This window comes from Bactrocera latifrons, unplaced genomic scaffold, assembly GCF_001853355.1.
Source record: "Bactrocera latifrons isolate USDA-ARS-PBARC rearing strain unplaced genomic scaffold, ASM185335v1 scaffold_23, whole genome shotgun sequence".
NCBI classification, from domain to species: domain Eukaryota; kingdom Metazoa; phylum Arthropoda; class Insecta; order Diptera; family Tephritidae; genus Bactrocera; species Bactrocera latifrons.
Window position 1 is genome coordinate 227,222 of NW_017535852.1, and position 20,004 is coordinate 247,225.

Here is a 20,004-nt window from a genome sequence, read left to right on the forward strand (position 1 = left end):
AGTAAATTATATGAAAAATTATTTTAGCTTATAATTATTAATAATTACTATTTATTTATTGTGCGAACTTGTCGCATGACTATTCACCGCGAAATGCAGCTGTTCACAAATAATTCAAAAGAAAATGTAAATATTTACGAATATGTACAAAACATAAAAGCAAATGTCAAAAGCGTTAAATGATAAATAATTCTAATTAGCTTTTGCAAAAATTAGGCATGAGCCAAAACAGGAAGCATTTGAACAATTTGCGTTGACCATTGCCCATAATCGGATTGGGCACTTTGGTGGTTCGGTGTGGACATTTTGTCTTATAGTATTATTAGCAGAGTTTGGGGTTTGAAAACGTGGTACATATCAATAATAATGCTGTTGTCTGTKGCGGGATTAAATTTGTGTGGCCGAATGCGGCTCCTAAATCGTGGGAGTTGCATTGCCATGGCGCGCATACAAAAACCTTGCACTGCCGGATATCCAACTTCATCGAAAAAGGTGAGTAGAAATCTGCTACTTGCAAACAATGGCTTCAAGCTTCATTTTCAAAATCGATCCAATCATTTACCTTGAGCTCATGGACACTACTTTGAGAACACTTATGGTTATGTGACAGAGTGTCACGTCGATAAGTTGTTGAGTGGTGCTGTGAAGTAGACGAACGCAATTACTCCACCAAAGCGCGCCATGCATAAAACATTTAAACAGTTCTAAACTCTGTAAATGCCACTGAGATTACAGGTTATTTTTTATATTGCATATATATGTGGAATATATAGTATTTGAAGTATGAAACTTTGGACAAACATGTGTCATATAGTTTGTTTGAACTCGTCACAAAATTTAATTTACATGTGTATATTCCATATTTTTATGTACATGTGTATATTCCATGGTTATCCAAAAATCCTAAACTAAAAGTGGCGAAAAACACATCTAGGAATGGATGCTTCCGTTTTAATCACATTTTAGAACTGTATAATTATAAACAATTTTTAAAATGCATTTTTAAAATGCAATGCTATTTGGATTTGGAAAGGTAATTTTTTGTACAAAACACAATCAATTCAATTAATAAATTAGTTAAAATATCAAATTTTAGGGATAAGCTTTTCTTGCTATATTTCTTGTATTTGCTATGTACATGCATACATTTTAAAAACAACCGTTTTTATATTTATTAGTATTTTTGTATCTCTTTACATGTACTAATATGTGAAAATATTTCTGAAATTTTTTTTCTTTATTTCTTTAGATATAAAATATTAATATTAATTAAATTAATTTATCCACAAATTAACTAGTTTTTCCGACGCTATTATATTTACCTTCACTTCAGTTTTAGACATTATTGTCTATGCAATAAAGCGATGCAAGTAAAAGCAAACCGGAGAAAAAAGTGTCAACACGTTTAGAGTGTAATACTTTGCCAAGCGTGTCATTGCCGGCGAGACGATGACGACTCAATTTGGAGTAGTTCAACGCTCTTACCCCCTATTTATACCGCACTACTGCGAGCGGTTGGATAAATGTGGAATATGTGTGTGCTTTCATTCGACGGCTATCAAAAATTCGATGAGCACCGTCAACGCACACAATGCTAATTCGCTCTTTTGAGAGTTTCTTAGCTGACTCTATTTGAATTCTAGCGCTCGTTGCATGTTTTGCTGATTGTGGACTACCAGTCACTTTTGCAAATTCCCACCGTTTGGACGTGCGCAAAAACAAACACACCCGTAGTGTCGTGCGCGAACAATCCCTACTTGCGAAGTGAAGTAAACAAAAGATTTTGTAAAACCAAGTAGTTTTTGCAGTTGAATTATTAGAAATTTGTGTTGAAACAAAAAGAAAATCACTATAAAAGTCCTATACTATATGTATACATAAATAAATAGAAAATTTTAAGTGTATATTTTCTTTTGAAAATTTATAAAATATGCAGTGCTATATTTAGTTATGAAAAGCGTCGCGTCAACAACAAGAACAACGTCAACGACAACGACCTGGCGAAGCAGCAGGAGACCTACCGAAATTAATTCATTCAATTTATGCACTTAGTTAAGAAATGTTGAAGATGTTGCATGCTTTTACGACTTAACAACGGTAAATAGTATTAATTAAAATGTTGTTAAATTCATTGAAACAATCACGTAAAGAATGCAGGAACAAACTCATAAATTTTATGGTACATATGTCTAGCATATTTGCACTTACGCGCAAGAAACCCAAACTTTTCGCGACAATAGTATTTCACTTGTTGTTATTGCGAACCTGCGTGGATACTATAAATGCTTATATTTGTTCTAGTGGCACTGGTGGCGTATGAGTAACATAAATCTGTGTAACGGTGTAGGAACTATGTAAAAGTATGTACATATGTACGACGGGCTTCGATGCTCCGGACACTCATATTATTTTACAACTTCTCTCACGAACTACAGTTACAATGGCAAGGGACGCTGTTTTCATTTTAAATTTTTTTATTCAAGTAGCAATGAATATAACTATTAAACTTTTTGACATTTTTTGTTAAAATGTATGATTTAAATATGTAATAAATATTAATTATTATTTATAAATAAATAGTATGGCAATTATATTTCCTGATTGCATGCGGTAAATATGTAAATGGGTTGGGCCCACTTATTCCTACATTGTTAGCATATGCATGAGGCGGAGCAGCCTTTTCAGTATTGTTCATTGTTAAATAAATATGCTAAGGCCTAAGCAGCCAGTTCCCTTAGTTTTCTAGTCTGTATGTAAATTTATTTACAAGTCATACTTAAATAAATATGCTAAATTTTTTCAAGCCCATGCACGTTATTATACCCTGCATATGATTTTTTGAGTTTGCCACCAAGTTTTCCTCCCAGGAGGTTTTTCATATATCAGAATAATTTTTTATATTTGATAAAATATCTTCACGGATTTCCGCGAGAATTACTCTCCAAGTCAACGCTATAAACCCTGAATAAATTTTTCCGATCATACCACTATAGCATATAGCTGCTATACAAAGCGACCGATCCCCTTCCCACGACAGTTGGGTCTAAGTAACTGGAACGGATCTGGATTTTTATCCAGCCAAGGACTGTCAACTCGTCACCATTTCTCGAAATTACTTCAAGAATGTTTTCTGCCGCTACAACTACCACACCCGAGCAAAATCAAGTTTAGGGGTCGACATTTTTTTTATTTTACAATATATTTTTATAAAATTTCGTATGGCTTATTGTCAAAAGTAACTCTATAATCCCCAAATAAATGATTCGGATGGAACCACTGTTTAGAAACTAAATGTTTAACATAGCAAAACTTCACGTTTTTGCAACAATTATTGCAATAATAAATTTTAAAATATGTTCCGTTGCAGTACTTATCATTTGTTATTATATTATTATTATAGTAAATAAAACAGTTACATTTAAGAAATCGCTCATCTATATAATTGTAAAAAACATGAATTAAACTAAATCACAATATCAAGGAAAATTATGTTTTAAGTGACAACAAATTCTTAGTGAAATTGCCAGACAAAAAAAATAAATTAAATAGATAAATAAAAAGAATTGCTTTAAAGAAAAAAAACTGTAAAACTATTTTAAGCACTCGCCCGCGTTTTAATCGTGCCACACGCACTTTTTTGCACTTGTGTTTATGCAACAGATTCGGCGAAATAAAAAAGTGAATTTAAAAGCGATAAAATATTGTTAAGCAGTAATTATTGGTACACAAATATACATATGTATATTGTTTAGCTGACAGCGAAAATAAAAATATAATATTAAAATATTAAATTATATATATACCACTTGCTAATTCTCTTGTGTTTATATATTCTTTCCATTATCCACCGACATCCATTAATTACAACAAAAACAAAACAAAATTTCGCCTTCATCATCGTTTTCGCCTTCCGCCAGTTTCACGTCCAGCCTCAACAACAGCCCCAACCGCAGCGAATCGCTATGGGCTACAACATAGAGTGGATATTCCAGCGTTTGCGGTGTCCTTCGGGACTTTGGTATATTGCTAGCCAAATTGCTATCACAGCGGTGGGATTGTTTGCTAAATTTGTACTGGGTAAATATCGATCTATAATTAATCTATAATTTGATGCATTGGCACATGTGGGGTGGTGTCGAAACCATAGTTCTTACAGTTACATAAGAGACTATTTCACTTTTTTTACCTTCGTACCACTAATTTTTTGTTTGTTTTATATTTTGAAATGTGCATAATGTCTACAGGGTTAATGGCAATTTATTCGATGTAAATTGTTGTATTATCTGATCTTATGAATTTTTTAAATATTATGCACAAAGGTTTTCAATATTTATGTAATTGTAACAAAGAGCTAAAAACTATAGATTTTTATGTCTTTAAATTATTTATCTTTTTGCTACCATCTTCGTTACTACACAATCCATCATGTTTGACAACTAAAAGCTTTAAGACAACATAAGCTTTAGCGAAAAATGACTTGATTGATTAAGAAATGAAATTTTCATGCAATTTTCACCTTTTATTTTTCTTGCGAAAAATATTCTAGTAAAATATAAAATTTTGGTTCCTTCATCAAATAATTAAAAAACGTTAATAATATAATCCTGTGTATATACATATTATCAATATCCAAATATTTAAATATTTATCATTTATCGACTTCAGTATTTATGTTTGATAAGTAAAAACAGATAATGTAATCCAAGGTATAAAAAATTACCTAACAATTTTGTTTCATCGCAAGTGCTGAGAATATTATTGATTATAGAACAAAATAATGTACTATGACTTTGCAGAATATATAATTATTCTGAAAATAAAAAGAATAAATATCGCGAAAATATAATATACATATGTTTAACTGTTACAGTTACGTCACAATAAATGTATTTTTACTTAAAAATAATTAAAAAAAAAAAGAAAATAAAACGTATGTTTTTCAGGGTCTCCGACATTTTCTGACATTGCAAACTTTGTGGCAAGCTTAAAACACCCTGTTCAGGGTATAAACATGTAATCACATACCAAAAGTGAGTCCTAAAGATAAAGAAATATTAATTCGACCAAGAAATTGTGAAATATTTATTGCCCTAGTACTATAAAGACTGTGTCGATTGAGTAGAATGAGATTTTTTCGCACAATTTGAGGGCTACTGCACTTAGTTCAAATGCGAATTGCTATACAAAACTTTATGAAACAATTTTCTACAGACATACAGATAAATAGGACCTAACCTGAATTAGTACTATTTAGATAGATTCAAATGTTACCAGTATTAATTTTTCATTATAACTCGTGCCATATATAAATTGAAAGTAAGCCTTAATATTATAACAAATTTAATGATTTTATATTATTATTATTTATTATTATATTTATAAACATCCAAAGCTAATTTTTTATTTATATATTTATAATTTTTTTATTAAAAAACTTAATAATTTTTGATTAAATTTACACAATCTTTTTCTCAACAGTATGCCAATAGAGCACTATCCAGTAGTTGCTCTATGACTTTATGACTTGTTTTAACGAAAAAGTATGAAATAACTGAACCATGATATTATATATTGTTTAAAATCAGATGTTAAAAGCTTTTGAGTTTACACATATTCTTGATAAAGAATTTGCGTTATCTACACTTGCCAATCCAAATGATTTTCTATCAGCTGTTTATTGTTTACATTGTATAAATGTACTTATTGCCGCGTGGCTGATACAACTGAAAAAGGGTTTATGTGGAATTAAAAAAAATTTGTAAAAAATTTGTAAAAAATTTCGTGATTGGTTTTTTTTTGTTGATTTTTGACGATGAATATATCGTAAATGCTTAACTTAGTTCAAAAATTATAAAAGACCATTCGAGCTGAGTCGATTTAGTCGTGTTCGTCTATCTGTCTGCATATACAACATATATACACAAACTACTTGTAGTTCCTCAAATTTTGAGATATTGATCTGAAATTTCGCACGCACTCTTTTATTCCAAAGAAAATGCTCATTTGTCCGTTTTGTCGATATCGAACCACTTGAGAGTAAGCTGTCATACAAACTGAACGGCCAGTATGAAGTTCTTGTATGGAAAACTTTTTTATTTAACGATATACTCGTATCTTCTTAAATTTTGGCATAAATTATTATCCAAGACATTGCAAATCGGACCACTATACCTTATAGCTGTCATACAAACACAACGATAAAGAATGCCATAAAAGAGTTTAGAGAACCAAAATTTATATCGTCGTTACTTGGAAAGGTTGATTCTTATGGCGTGCAATGAAATTTTTATAATTTTCGCGCTGCCTTCCCACTCATCAAATTCGATTTTCATTTAATAAACAATTTAACTAATTTTTATAAACTTTATCAGCTTATAATAAAAATACAGATAATGAAATTATTGCACTTTGTTTTTGTTATTTAACATTCCACTTTCAACGACGCAAATTTATTAAACAAAACAAGTGAAGTGAGTTCAGAAATTAGAGCCATTGTATGTGTAAATCACGTTAGTTTGATAAGTAAATATGCGTTGTTATAAATGTATTTTTAGAGTAAAAATTAAGCAGTGCACTGAACGAAGTGTCGCCACCTATGAGTGTACGAGCAAAGTCATTGTACTTGCACTCGTACGCGCTTTGTGCGCTTTCACAAAGGCAGGTGCGTTCGCTTAGTACGCATTAGAGTTGTGCAGCTGGCGATGTGTATCGCGTAGAGCGAGGTGCCAAGAGAGCGGAAACCAAATTTTTGCGACAAAGATAACGCTCCTTATAATTTATATACTATGAGTATTCTATATACTTTATTTATATAAAGGCTTATGTAGTTTTGCATGTATTATTTTATCAAAAATTTGCGGTTGTACTAAATTTATTTGGCGCTCTGCGCTTGAGGCTAGCTAGGCTAAGTACGCCGTCTTTAAACGCGTTTTTCTGGAAACTGCGTGTTTTGAAGTTGGTTGGCAAGATTTCTCCAGAACTACTCAATCGATTTTCATTAAATTTTACACAGGTCTTTAAGATACAATGCCCTTAACACTTGAACGAAGTATTTTTCTTCAATGACAACTATTTGAAAAAAAAAAAAATCGCGAAATTTTCACTAAGTTTTTTAGTTTTTTGTAAAAATGTCTGCCAAAAATCATTTTTTTCCCTGGTCCAAGTTCCAAGTTAAGGTTTTAACTAAAACACGTATTTTTTCATTTAAGATAATTCTGTAAGGAACTATCCTGCTAACGAGTGCGCATATTTTTTTCGAGGGGTCACTGAAAATGGCGTCGCAAGGGCCGATTTTAAAATATTTTACCCCAAAAATGTCAGAAAATTAAATTCTTGTATGAAAAAAACTTTTTTATATGAGATATCGACACGAAATTCAGCTCGGATTATTTTTAAAGGCATCGCTCAGATATATGTGGAAATTTTCCATGTCAGACCATTATAATATATCATATAGCTGCCATACAAACTCAACGATCAAAATCAAGTTGTTGCAAGAAAACTTGAACCTGTGAAGGGTATTATAGCTTCGGTCCAGCCGAAGTTAACGTTTTTTCTTGTGTTTTTTTTTTGTTCATTAAAAATGATATTCATCTTATGCCTCAATTGCATAAAGTCGTTTATAAACTGTAAATTCAACCTTCACTTAGTCTAAATAAAAAAAAAAAAATCATCGAAACATCAAAACAAAGCTTGAGAAAATTGAAGAAAGCTAGCATCATCAATATATTCTTATGAATGCCGAAGGTTAAGTTCAATTTGACAGAGGCAAAGTTTTACCGGACGGATTTAATTGCATTTACTGAACTCTCGCATGTTTGTATGTATGGAAATCAGCTATTTTATGCAAGCAGCTGCTCAAATGGGTACAATGACTACTCTCAACCCTTCTTTTTTACTAGAAGAATCATATAACTTGAGATTTATGAAAATTGAAAAAATATACTTGTATAATAGTGGAGAGCTTAAAAATAAAGTGGCTACGGTTTAGCTAAACCTTTTGAGCTTGGAGAGTAAATAGCAGCAACAATAATTTTAAATGCACTGTTATAATAATTTTCATTTCAAATAAAGGTTTTAAGCGCAATTATTGATGTATACCAAAAAATTTTTTTTATTTTATTTTTAAGTTATGCTATTCTTCAAAAAATAAGCGTCTTGAGAGCATATACTGAGTTGTCACGTGTTTATAAATGTACTTATATCTTTGTATATATTTTTATTCGTATATTTTAACCTTTAGTACTTCTAATTTAGTTTTAAAGCAAAAAAGATCGCTCACCAATTAGAACAAATTCATTGTGCTATTTTTATGCACTAGGTCGCCTATCTATTTCCTGCTCTATTTGCTATTGTTGTAATAATTATTGTCGCGCACACAGCAGACAAAGCTGATTCGAATTGACTCGAGAGTATATACATACGTACATTTATATGTATCGCTATGCCCCCACCGTGTCTGCTCATCGGTGCAACTGCACGCCGTCGCTCCCAATTCGTTTGTGTCGTTCATTGCATTTTTTGTTTTTGCTGTTTAAGTGTTTGTGGTAACGAAAACCAAAAATGTTTTAATTTAGTGTTTGTTTATATTAAGTTTGCCAAGAAGTTTGTAACAACCAGAAGGTAACGTTGGAGTCTCTATAAATTAGTCGGTTTAGTTAACTTTATCTATTTATCTATCTGCCTGTATAGCAGTTCCTCAGTTATTACGATATTGACCTGAAATTTTACAAACATCATTATCTCCACTATAGGATATAGCTGCCATACAAGCTGTACGATCAAAATCAAGGCGTTATATGGAAAACTTTTTTATTTGACGAGATATCTTTATGAAATTTGGTATGGGTTATGGTCCAAGGCAACGCTGCGATATGCGAAGAAATTTTTTAGATCGAACTGCTCTTACATATAGCTGCCATACAAGCTGTACGATTAAAATCAAGGCTTTATATGGAAAACTTTTTATTTGACGAGATATTTTTATGAAATTTGGTACAGACTATTATTTTAGACAATAGTACATTTTGCGAAAACATTGTCCAGATCGGACTACTACAGCATATAGCTGCCATACAAGCTGTACGATCAAAATTAAGGCTTTATATGGAAAACTTTTTTATTTGACGAGATATCTTTATGAAATTTGGTACAGACTATTATTTTAGACAATAGTACATTTTGCGAAGACATTGTTCAGATCGGACTACTACAGCATATAGCTGCCATACAAACTGAACGATCAAAATCAAGACTCTGTATGGAAAACTTTTTTATTTGTGAAGACATGTTCACGATATTTGATACACAATATCATTTTAGATAACGGTACATTCTCCAAAGAATTTGTTCAGATCGGACTACTACAGCATATAGCTGCCATACAAACTGAACGATCAAAATTCCGTACTTTTATGAAATCGTTGGTATATGTGAAGGGTATTATAGTTTACGTGTTAACGTTTGTTTTGTTATTGTTATTTTTGTATGTCAATAACTGTCGCTTGGCGAAATTTCAGCTTTTGGTGTCGCTTTCATTGACATTACGACTTGCATCATCGTATAACCTAACCCAACAAAATTCACGTTACAAATGTAAAGTAAATACATACAAACATACATTTGTGTAGCTTCTTTTTTGGCTCTTGAACTTGTTGCTCTGCTTCTTCTTGTATTTATTGTTGTTATGCATTTGCGTTTCTTTTGCTTTTGTGAAGACGCTGAGCTATTATTTATGGACGCTGCAGCTCGAACTCGAGCCAATGCCGGCGCTATCAGCATAAAAAATCGCTATACCAGCCAAGTAAACAAAGTTTCCTCATATATATGAATATCTATATGCACACTACTGTAAACTGCATACTGCTTTGGTAACGTGGTCAATGTTAATCGCATTATTTTTGCATATTTTCAAAGCGTCTGCCCCTGGCTCACATTTGCGCGCACTTTTTGCTTTATTGTTTATTTCATCAACAATGTGCAGTCACTATACTATATTATATTATATTATGTAATGACTTAGCTAAATATATTTATTAATTTTGTGATAAAGATTTTTAAATCATTAGAACTTGATGTGCGAGCTACAGCGCTCGGTAATTAATACGAGGTTTGTTCAAAAAGTATCGTAAATTTTGTACTCCTTATTTCCAGATATTTTTTTTTTTTTTTGATTTTGGAGAGGGGTTGTGTTCGTCAGTTGTCATCACCGTATCTATTGAGATGTAGGTCATCACCTAACCGAGCATATATAATATTAACTTTTTTCTACTAATTCTTTTATCGTCTTAGGCAATAATTACATATATTTTTTCGTAGTCTATTTGGCTTTTAGTATCTGTCGGCAAGCGAACTTCGGCGACCTCGACAAGCAATTGTGCGAAGAGTCCAGACATATTGTAACCGCACTACCTTAGTTCACAACGTTTATTTCGTCTGCCGCGGTATCTCGCTCGGCAATTGTCGACATCCGCCGGAAATCACCTGCCTTCAAGACAACCACTCCACCGATTAAGATTCGATTGCACCGAATATTTTGCAAGCTGTGATTCCGTGCTTCAATCGCTCGCTTGTGCGACACAAGCACACGATCAATTTGCACCATTGCAATAGAGCACCGCTTCTACTACTTTTGCTGATGTTGCATAAACCCTTTCTTTACTTGCAAGGTTCAGCGGGAGCTTGAGAACTGATTGTGGTGTTCTGCCACCACTTAGCAAGGTTGAGGGTATTCCGGAGCAGAACCACAGTGCTAGGCAGCAAGTTCAGCAAGGAAGTTTTACCAGACAAGTCTAGACTCGCTGAGGCCTTGCATATAATAGCCGTAAACAGTAACATTTCGATTAGTATACACCACGTCTGACCTATTGTCACCTGTCGCGATCTTATTAGATAACTCAAATATCGACTATCAGTTACATGCGTAGTGAACACGACCTCTGTGTTGAACTTTGCCAGGTGTGTTCGTACATATGTAAGGTTTCTCCAATAACCAAAGCTTGTCACGCGCCCTGCGATGTCTAATTTCTTTTGATTTGCACTTTGATTTAAACTAATCCATGTAAATCGGTTTAATACTTTGCTCATTGCATTCGTAGAAAATTGAATTATCGGTTCATGTAAATTCAAATAAATCACAGTCCCTTATCTTACTTGCTTATAAATGCATTTAGTAAAGCTTCAACATTTCTCTAACTCAGCTCTATGTATTTAGAGGGCGTTCTTTCCATGCTTAAGCTATTCTATTTGCTTAGGCTTTATACTGGTATAGAGCGAGGAAAAGGGAGGGAGAATGATTGCACTCGGCTGGGTGCTGAGTTATAGAGACATACATATACATATATATTGATTTATATGTATCAAACATATCAGGACGCCGAGACAAATTTATTTTGTTGTCTGTGTGTCCATCCATTCATCTAACCGTCTTTGAGAGCGATAGCTTGATCAAGAATTGAGATATTTTGATCAGTTGCACTTGTTCATTGCCATCCTTAGGTGGCTGATATTGCAGATGGTCGATATCGGATTGTTGCCACGCCTATATTAAGCGAAAAATGATAATGTGCTGCAACTAGAGGTAAAAATAGAGCTATAAAAAAAGGAATGATTGTAGAAAGCACTTTTTTTTGGCAAATTTTGTTTGTTTTTTGATTCAATATAGGAAACTCAAGGGTGATACGTTATCGCGCCATCATAACCGATCATTTGTTGCCTGAAATTGAAACTCGTGATCCTAGCAAAATTTGGTTTCAACAAGACATAAATTAATGGATTTATTGAGAAAACACTTCGGTGCGCAGATAATTTCACATTTTTGGTCGGTCAATTGGCCACCAAGATCGTGTGATATCACACCGTTAGGCTTTTACCTGTGGGTCTAGAGTCTATGCGGTCGATTTCAGTCGATTCAGGCCTTGGAGCAAAACACCACGCGTGTCGTTCGCCAGTCACCAGTCGATATGCTCGAACGAGTCATCGAAAATTGGATTCAACGGAAGCACCATCTGAGACTTAACTGCAGCCAACATTTGAAAATATATTTTATAAAAGACAAATGCTAAGGGAATGTTCTTTCAATAAATCCACATTTAAATATGAAGTTTCTGTGTTTTTATTTAAAAAAGTAGGGAACCTCGAAATATATCAGCCTTTATATTATACTTCAAAAATAGTTATTTACAATTTTACGAACAAAAAACCCCTTCCTCTAAATTGTTTATACAATTTATTTTTTGATTGCAGTTTTTCTCAATCGAACCGTGGTGTACAACAGAGAGAGACTGATCAATTTGATAGCGAAACGTCCAGCCGGTGTGCCGCTAGTCACAGTGTCAAATCATCAATCATGCTTCGATGATCCCGGCCTATGGGGTACAGTATTGTGATAAATATGTACAATTATTTGCATGCAATTTAACGGTGTTACAAAAAATATTTTACAGGTGTGCTTCCCGTGCGTTATGTGTGCAACACATTTAAGATACGTTGGTCGATGGCGGCGCACGACATCTGTTTCACCAATAAATATCATTCGACTTTCTTCATGTATGGTGAGTGTACGATATATTTATATTTAAATTAAATTACAAGCAAACAATTTAGTTATTATATAATTTAATTAATGATTTTTTCATTTGCTTCTCCATATATGTATGTAGGAAAATGCATTCCAGTGGTGCGCGGCAGTGGCGTCTATCAGGACGCTGTCAATTTGTGTATACAAAAATGTGCGCTCGGCCATTGGGTGCACGTCTTTCCCGAGGGCAAAGTGAACATGACCAAAGAGGAGATGCGCCTCAAATGGGGTGTGGGTCGTATCATATACGAATCGCCACGCATTCCGATTATACTACCCATGTGGCATGAGGGCATGGATGAAGTGCTGCCCAACACTGAGCCATACGTGCTGAAGTGGGGTAAAAAGGTGACGCTAAATATCGGTCAACCCATAGACTTGCAAGACTTTATACAGGATCTGAAAGATCGTAAAGTGCCAGAGTCAGAGGCGCGCAAGTTGATAACGGACAAAATACAGGACGTATTTCATGTGAGTTGTTGTAGTTGATAAAAGTTGTGTTTTTTTTTTGTTTTTTTTTATGAAAAATTTAACTAATATATATTTTTGTTACAGCATTTGCGCAAAGAGACCGAAGAACTGCATAAAAAACGGCTATAGTGATTAAGTAAATTCGTTTATAATTATTTCGTTTACATTTTACTCAAAGCGATTGAGTATGAGAATATATAACAAATATTTATATTTATATAATTAACGATTAGTAAGCAGCAAAAACAAGTCAAAAATGAGATATACGCTTTTAGCTAATTATAATTTTCAATTTCAAAAACAAAGTGCAATATAAGACTTACTCAAAAAAGCTAAACATAGATTTATGTAACCAAAATTTTTATAACACTTAAGCAGTGTCTCAACGAAATTTCCTTACACTTGCTGTATTTTTACAAAACATTATTTAGATGATCTGATCAAAATATTATTTCTTTCGCATACGGAATAGTTAAAATTAAGCAGTTAATTAATTACTTTGCGGTGAAATACTATAGAAATATGTCAACCTTAACGTTTTGAGTAGGACTCCCATTTATGTTTATAAGTCTATTTATGTAATAACGTCTACAAAATGATTATTGTCACTTATGCAATATTTATGTTTAAATATTAATTGCTAAAATCAACGGAAAATTAACTATAATAAACAAAAACACTAATATATAATAGCTCACCATCTATAAAAACCACACGAAGAACATCGCATGCGGGGTTTGCGGGTTTTAAATATTGGGTAGTCGAAAAAGTCTTTTCGTATTTCTAATGAAACTTCAACTTTTTTTTTTTTATACTAATAAAGAAATAAACAAATAGGTACGATTTTGGTCGACCACTTTTTGCCATTTTTCCGCTCCGCTGGAGACATTATTCCATCGGCATAAATTGAAATTTCGAAATTTCCAAAACGGAAGCGAGCGAACTATTGTGGTGCTACACGAACCGATACGGCATCGTCTCCGTAAATTTCACAAAATTCAGTGGTGGCATTTTTTTCCCTTTTTTATACAAAAATTTCAAAATATAGCGAATTTCTTCATTACATTCACTCATATTTCAACTGCAGCTTAAAATCTCACCTTTTCAACACTATATGGTATGACACAATGAGATTGTTAGCACTGGAGATATATGACTGCAACGACATGTATTGACAAAATACGAAATGACTTTTTCGACAATCCATTATAAAAATTTTCGAACTTCCGATTGACTTGATTCCACATATATCGTCTAACATATGAGTAAACCAATAAAATCGAAAAAATTGTGCGAAAACTTGACGTAGCCGCCATATAATACACATATAACATCCGCGTGACTTTACAATATCTGGTAATGGTATGTGGGGTACCTTAATGAATCTCAGGGAGCATTTTGTTAGTATGTGGCATATTGATAGTATTTAGTATTGACAAAAATAGATAAAATCGGTTCGATACTACCCCCAACTCCCATAAACTGCATACAATGATTTTGGTTTTTCTAACAAACCTTTTGTCGAATATGTCGATCAGCGTATAAATTATATATAATATATAGTATGTATAACTAGTAATCGGATTCCGACCTTCTGGTTAACGTTGTGCACCTTAAGGTATTTCTATGGCTTTGATTCTTGTAATTTGCAAGGGTATAAAATGTTCGATTATACCCGAACTTAGCCCAAACTTCCTACAGTCACCCGTATTTCAACTCGTATCGACATCCTGATCATTTATACATATAGATCGATGAGGATAATAGGTGAACAAATACAGATGTTACTTTAGCGAGAAGTGGTGTGTTTCGGTGGCACAAGGCCCAGGCTCAAACCGCCTTTCTTGTGAACAGCTACCTAACCAAGGCCGGTATTCCAACGCTTCCGCAGCCGCCCAACACTGGCCCCCGGACTTTTTTGCTCCTTTGCCTGAAAAGGCCGATGAATGGGGATACAAGCAGCTTGCACCTTTGCTCTCAAGGCTATTCCGGAGGATGCCTTCCGTGACGCCTTCTATGCTTGGAAATCGCGCTGGCAACACTGAATCGACGCAGAAGGAGCCTATTTTGAAAGTTTTTAAAGAATTGTAATGATTACGATTGGTTCAATAAATTGTTTTTAATCGACTCGAGACAATACTTTTTTTGGAGTTGGTCTTTCTGACCGCTGTTGCTGTATATGTATATACTTAAATAGTGAGTAAGTCTCATACTCGATTGATACACCCGAGACGATCAACGCTTTGAGAGGGGATATTCGGCGCTTGATTGCTAACATATGACCCCGATTGTTGCAAAAAGTAGTCGGAAAGCTTATCGACTGGAATTTAATCCAGCCAGCTGCGGCGGTCACTTGTCGGAAATCACTTTTAAAACTTAATGACAAGGCCTTATCTTTATAATAAAGCTAAATTCTTGGGCATAACAAATATTATGCTTTCTTGCTAGGCTTCTTAATTATTATTTTAGCATATATTTTATATTGTTTGCATTTTAAAAAAATATTTTGTTTTTTAATATTAATTATTTACATTATCGGCCGTTTATCACTTGTATTTGTTCCACTAAAGCCACTGGGGACACTTTAACTTGTTTACAGCGGAATCGAGACATTGACAAGTAAACAAAGTTTTTCTATGATCATTGTCAAATGAGTAAAAATATAAACAAATTTACATAGCGCACAAACAACCAAACAGTAACAAACAATATTCCGTTAACACGGCGAATAAGAAATTACAAAATAAAAAAATAAAAAACAAAGATCCTTTGCTGTGACCAAAATATATAATTTAAAAATGTAAGCAATTAAAAATCCTTTCGATTTTCAGTATACTTATATCAATTTCTTTAAATATTTGTAATAATAATTGCGCTTAATTTAGGGCTTTGCTACAAGTTCCACCCAATAGTGAACAAGCCATTGTACTGAATACGCCCAATCGCAATGAGATACTGAAGGACGGACTGCCAACACACACAAAATACAAAATCCTGGGCCGTGGCGCCTTTGGCACTGTCTTCAAAGCGATTTATCGAGGTAAAAAGGTTTTTGTTTTGTTTATGAATAATTATTTTTGTTTATGAATAATTATTTACAAACACAATTTTCGAAGCTTAAGTTGTTTATTGCTCATTTTGAAGTTATATTTGTGTGAAAAATAAAAAAACATTTCACGTGGAATTGAAAGAAAATAAATTGCTTGTAAGAAATTGAGGGTAAATTCAATGTGTGGCCAACTGCTAATAATACTTTTTGTTTAAAAATACACGAATATTAATTTATTAAAAATTATTTATTTATTAAGGTCAACCGGTGGCTGTGAAGATCGTGCGAAATGTGAGCAAAGCGAATGCCCAATCAATGCGCAGTGAAATGCATATTTTGGGCTGGAAGCACCGCAATATAATACGAATTTTAAAAGTAAGATTATTTTTTTCCAATATTCAGATGTTTGGAAATGCAAAACTTTAAAGGCACGTGTGTTTTTTAAGGTTGAAACTACGCTGAATTTCGGCATTGTCATAATGGAGAGGTTGGTGGGTCAAAGTTTGCAAGATGTACTTGAGGCCACAGTGCTGCCACTGGAACATAGAATTTAGTGAGTATGAAATTTTAGCATTTTTTTTAAAATCATTTTTAGAGGTAGAATGCGTAACTCAAAATAGTTAGAATATATATTTTTTAATGAATGGCCACGGCGTAATTTCGCACCGAAAATCCGATTCCGATTTGCCGAAACAAAACTTTATAACTGATGAGTTATGGGAGTTAGTTTCTAATGCTTTAAAGCTCTAGGTGAAATATTCAGTGATCCAACCACTCAACTCTAATCCGTCGAGTCCAAAAAACTCGCATGAATCGAAGTAATTATACAGTGTTAGGGCTTAATTTATTCTTCTCTCTCTCTCTCTCTCTTCACTCTAAGCATAACACTGGACATTCTGTCGGCCCTATCTTATTGTCACAAGCAGCACCTACTACATCTTGATGTAAAACCACAGAACGTGTTGATATCTTTCGTTGGTGTACAACAACATTTACGCGTTGAAACGCTAACAACTGCTTTCAGTCGCCGGCAATATGTCTGTAAACTTTGTGATTTTGGTGCTTCCTTGAAGATTGACTCTCCGATGACGTCACCAAAAGGCAATGCCCGTGTAAATATTGCATTACAAATTTTAGCTGACATAACGTATTTATTGTAATTTTGAAAATCTTAGGGCACCGTGCGTTACATGTCACCCGAAGCATTACGTGAGGAACCACTCACAGCGGCCACCGACATCTACTCACTGGGCATCACCATGTGGCAAATGTGGCAGCGTCGTTTACCTTATCACATCATTGCGTGCAATGAAGTGGTCGCCTATCAGGTCGTCAAAAATAAGCTGCGTCCCGATAGCGCCGCTCCAACCAATTCAACAAACTGCACAAGTGTGGTGCATACGAACATGGATCGAGATCATAAATGCTATTGTGGCAACCTCACAGCGGAGGAGATCACTTATCACTCATTGGTGCATCTGACGAATGTGCTCAATCGCACCAAACAACCCGAAGAACAGTTGCGCTTCTCTGATTGCAGTGCGGAAGAGTTGCATCAGTCGGCTGCTCGTCGGCCATTCGCCTCATTGAATGCGAAAATGAATGTTATGCGTAATTTAAACACCGAATTGAATTGCAGTAAGTCGCCGATAGCCCAGAAGTCGCCAAAAAATAAAAAACCAATAATAATACGACAGCAACAACAACGCAGCACGAGAGGTGATGTTGTAGATCTGCTAGTGTTGTTTGAAGATATATTGCGTTTGCACGATCGCGACAAGGAAGAAAGTTATGAAGCGATTTACAAAGCTTGCTGGTGTGACGAGCCGATGTTGCGGCCGAACCATTTGCTTTTGCGCAAACGCTTGGTAGAGTTGCTGTAGTACTACTTTATTATTTTATGTATGTATGTATTATTATTATAGATGTGCGTCAATGGTACTTTCATAACAAATGCTTTTTCTTATAGTTTGTAGTGTAATGTGTATTTTCAAATTGTAAGTTTTTAAAAAGCTCACGAAATAAATATGTGTATTAATTTTCGTTAGAATATACACAATTTTGTGCAATGTTTCTTCGAAAAAAAGTGTCAAAAAATTATTAGTAAACAAAACAGTTAGTGGGAAAATTAACTAGAAATATTCATGGTTTTAAATGGTGGCCACAATCCACAATTAAATAAGGCTAGGTTTAATATTTAGCGTGTAAATAAACAACGAGAAATACATGTGAATAAAAACATATTCAAACGTTAAAATCGAAACTAAAACACCCACGCTGAATTATACCGAAATAAAAATAAAGGATTGCAAATTCCTATAAAACTAATAATTAAATTTTTCTTGTTCCTAATATTCAATTTAATATAATATATCGGGGCGAACATTGTAAGTCAATTTTAAATTTAAATAAATGTTTGAATATATAAGAACTATTAAACACTAATTTTCAATTATTATTCCTCTATTTCCCTTTCATTTTAACATACTTGAATAAACACGAAATATTGAAGATATTTTTATATATTTATATTTACAAAATACATTTAACATATTTTATTAAGCGCATTTAATTTGAAAATAAATTTTTAATTTAATTTTAACATGTTTACTTTAAAATAACTTGGCTATATTGATCATATTTTTTATACGTGTATATATTTTTTTTCTAAGTAATATATATTCCTAAAAATGTATGGTCACATAATTTTTATACCTTGAACAGTTAAGTTTGCCACGAACTTCGCATAATTCGCAGAAATTTCTTGTATGGAAATTTTTTATTTGATATTTTCTCATATATTTAATCTTCACGAAATTCGCATAAATTATTACCCACAAAAACAAAAAAAAAAAAAAAAAAAAAATACTACGAACAAATTGTTCATATAGGATCACTACAATATATGTATATGTAGTTCCAATACTAACCAACCGACCAAAATCGAGTTATGGTAAGGAATTGTTTTTAATTGCAAATACTTCGGTTTTTGTTCAATCTATATTTTTATATTTTAGTACAATGCCGATTATCTTTACTGCTATTAAACATGCAAAAATTACACTATAATAATAAAAATTTAAATTCAAGTACACTTATTTAAACAAAAATATATCAATTGATTGTTGTTGTACTTACTATAGTCATTTCCGGTAAAGAAATCAATCTATATCCGTTGCTAAAAATACTGGCACAGCAAATTTAACATTTATCCTGAGCCAAAAATGTAATTTGTTAAATCAATGCCAGCAATTGAATTGGCATTCAGAAATTGTGAAATTCCATTTTTTCGATACTCACTAATTATTCAAATTTCCATAAACCAACTTTACTAATACTGATTTACTTTAGAGGCAAGTACCGTCACACTTAACCACACTTATTAATATTTAAAGTTTTGAATTCAAAATTTTCAAAGAATTGGAAGATGCATACATATATGTACATATGTATGCACATAATTACATAGGAAACTTTTAAAGTTTTGCAATATTTAAAAATCACAATAACTCTTTCAAAAGTTTCATATAATTTGCAATTTGTTGTGGCTGCTTTCACATTTGACCTTCTCGTTTGGCAGATTTATTAAATTCATTAATTTAATAATTTTTTTTCACATAAAACTTTATATACACTTCTCGAAGCGCACTTAATATTTTTACACTTTTGAATTGATAATTTAGCAAACTTTTTTATTCGGCTGCGATGACTTTTGGCCTTTTCACTTTGCACATTGATTATTGAATTTAATGCTGTTTCTTCAGACCATGCCGCATATACACTTTGCGAAGCACACTTTTTCTCTTGAAATTACTCTTTAAAATGGGGAATATTTAGTATCGCGCCGGTTAAATATCGTTTATGGAGAAAAACAGGGTCGGGCTATCCCCACTCCCGACCCCTTATT

General features: G+C 33.2%; 2 protein-coding genes across 9 annotated transcripts; both read left to right on the top strand.

Moving 5' to 3' along the window:
• Nucleotides 1-190: 190 nt before the first annotated feature.
• LOC108968816 (tafazzin homolog) lies at nt 191-15,755 on the top strand. Of its 7 annotated transcripts, XM_018933091.1 has the most exons (7): nt 191-492; nt 3,918-4,077; nt 12,244-12,372; nt 12,444-12,551; nt 12,660-13,048; nt 13,133-13,184; nt 15,619-15,755. In XM_018933091.1, exons 1-6 carry the CDS (start codon nt 367-369, stop codon nt 13,175-13,177), a joined length of 957 nt encoding a protein of 318 aa, XP_018788636.1. In that variant the 5' UTR covers nt 191-366; the 3' UTR covers nt 13,178-13,184; nt 15,619-15,755. The 7 variants fall into 7 exon arrangements, with proteins under 7 accessions (XP_018788636.1, XP_018788635.1, XP_018788637.1 ...); XM_018933090.1 differs by lacking the exon at nt 15,619-15,755 and having other exon boundaries at nt 13,133-13,735; XM_018933092.1 differs by lacking the exon at nt 15,619-15,755 and having other exon boundaries at nt 3,930-4,077; nt 13,133-13,735.
• Nucleotides 15,743-18,151, top strand: LOC108968815 (probable serine/threonine-protein kinase DDB_G0276181). Of its 2 annotated transcripts, none has more exons than XM_018933088.1 (6): nt 15,743-15,848; nt 15,934-16,088; nt 16,357-16,472; nt 16,526-16,650; nt 16,978-17,209; nt 17,273-18,151. In XM_018933088.1, coding segments are annotated over exons 1-6 (1,338 nt in total). In that variant the 5' UTR covers nt 15,743-15,846; the 3' UTR covers nt 17,981-18,151. The 2 variants fall into 2 exon arrangements, with proteins under 2 accessions (XP_018788633.1, XP_018788634.1); XM_018933089.1 differs by having other exon boundaries at nt 15,744-15,848; nt 16,544-16,650.
• Nucleotides 18,152-20,004: the final 1,853 nt, after the last annotated feature.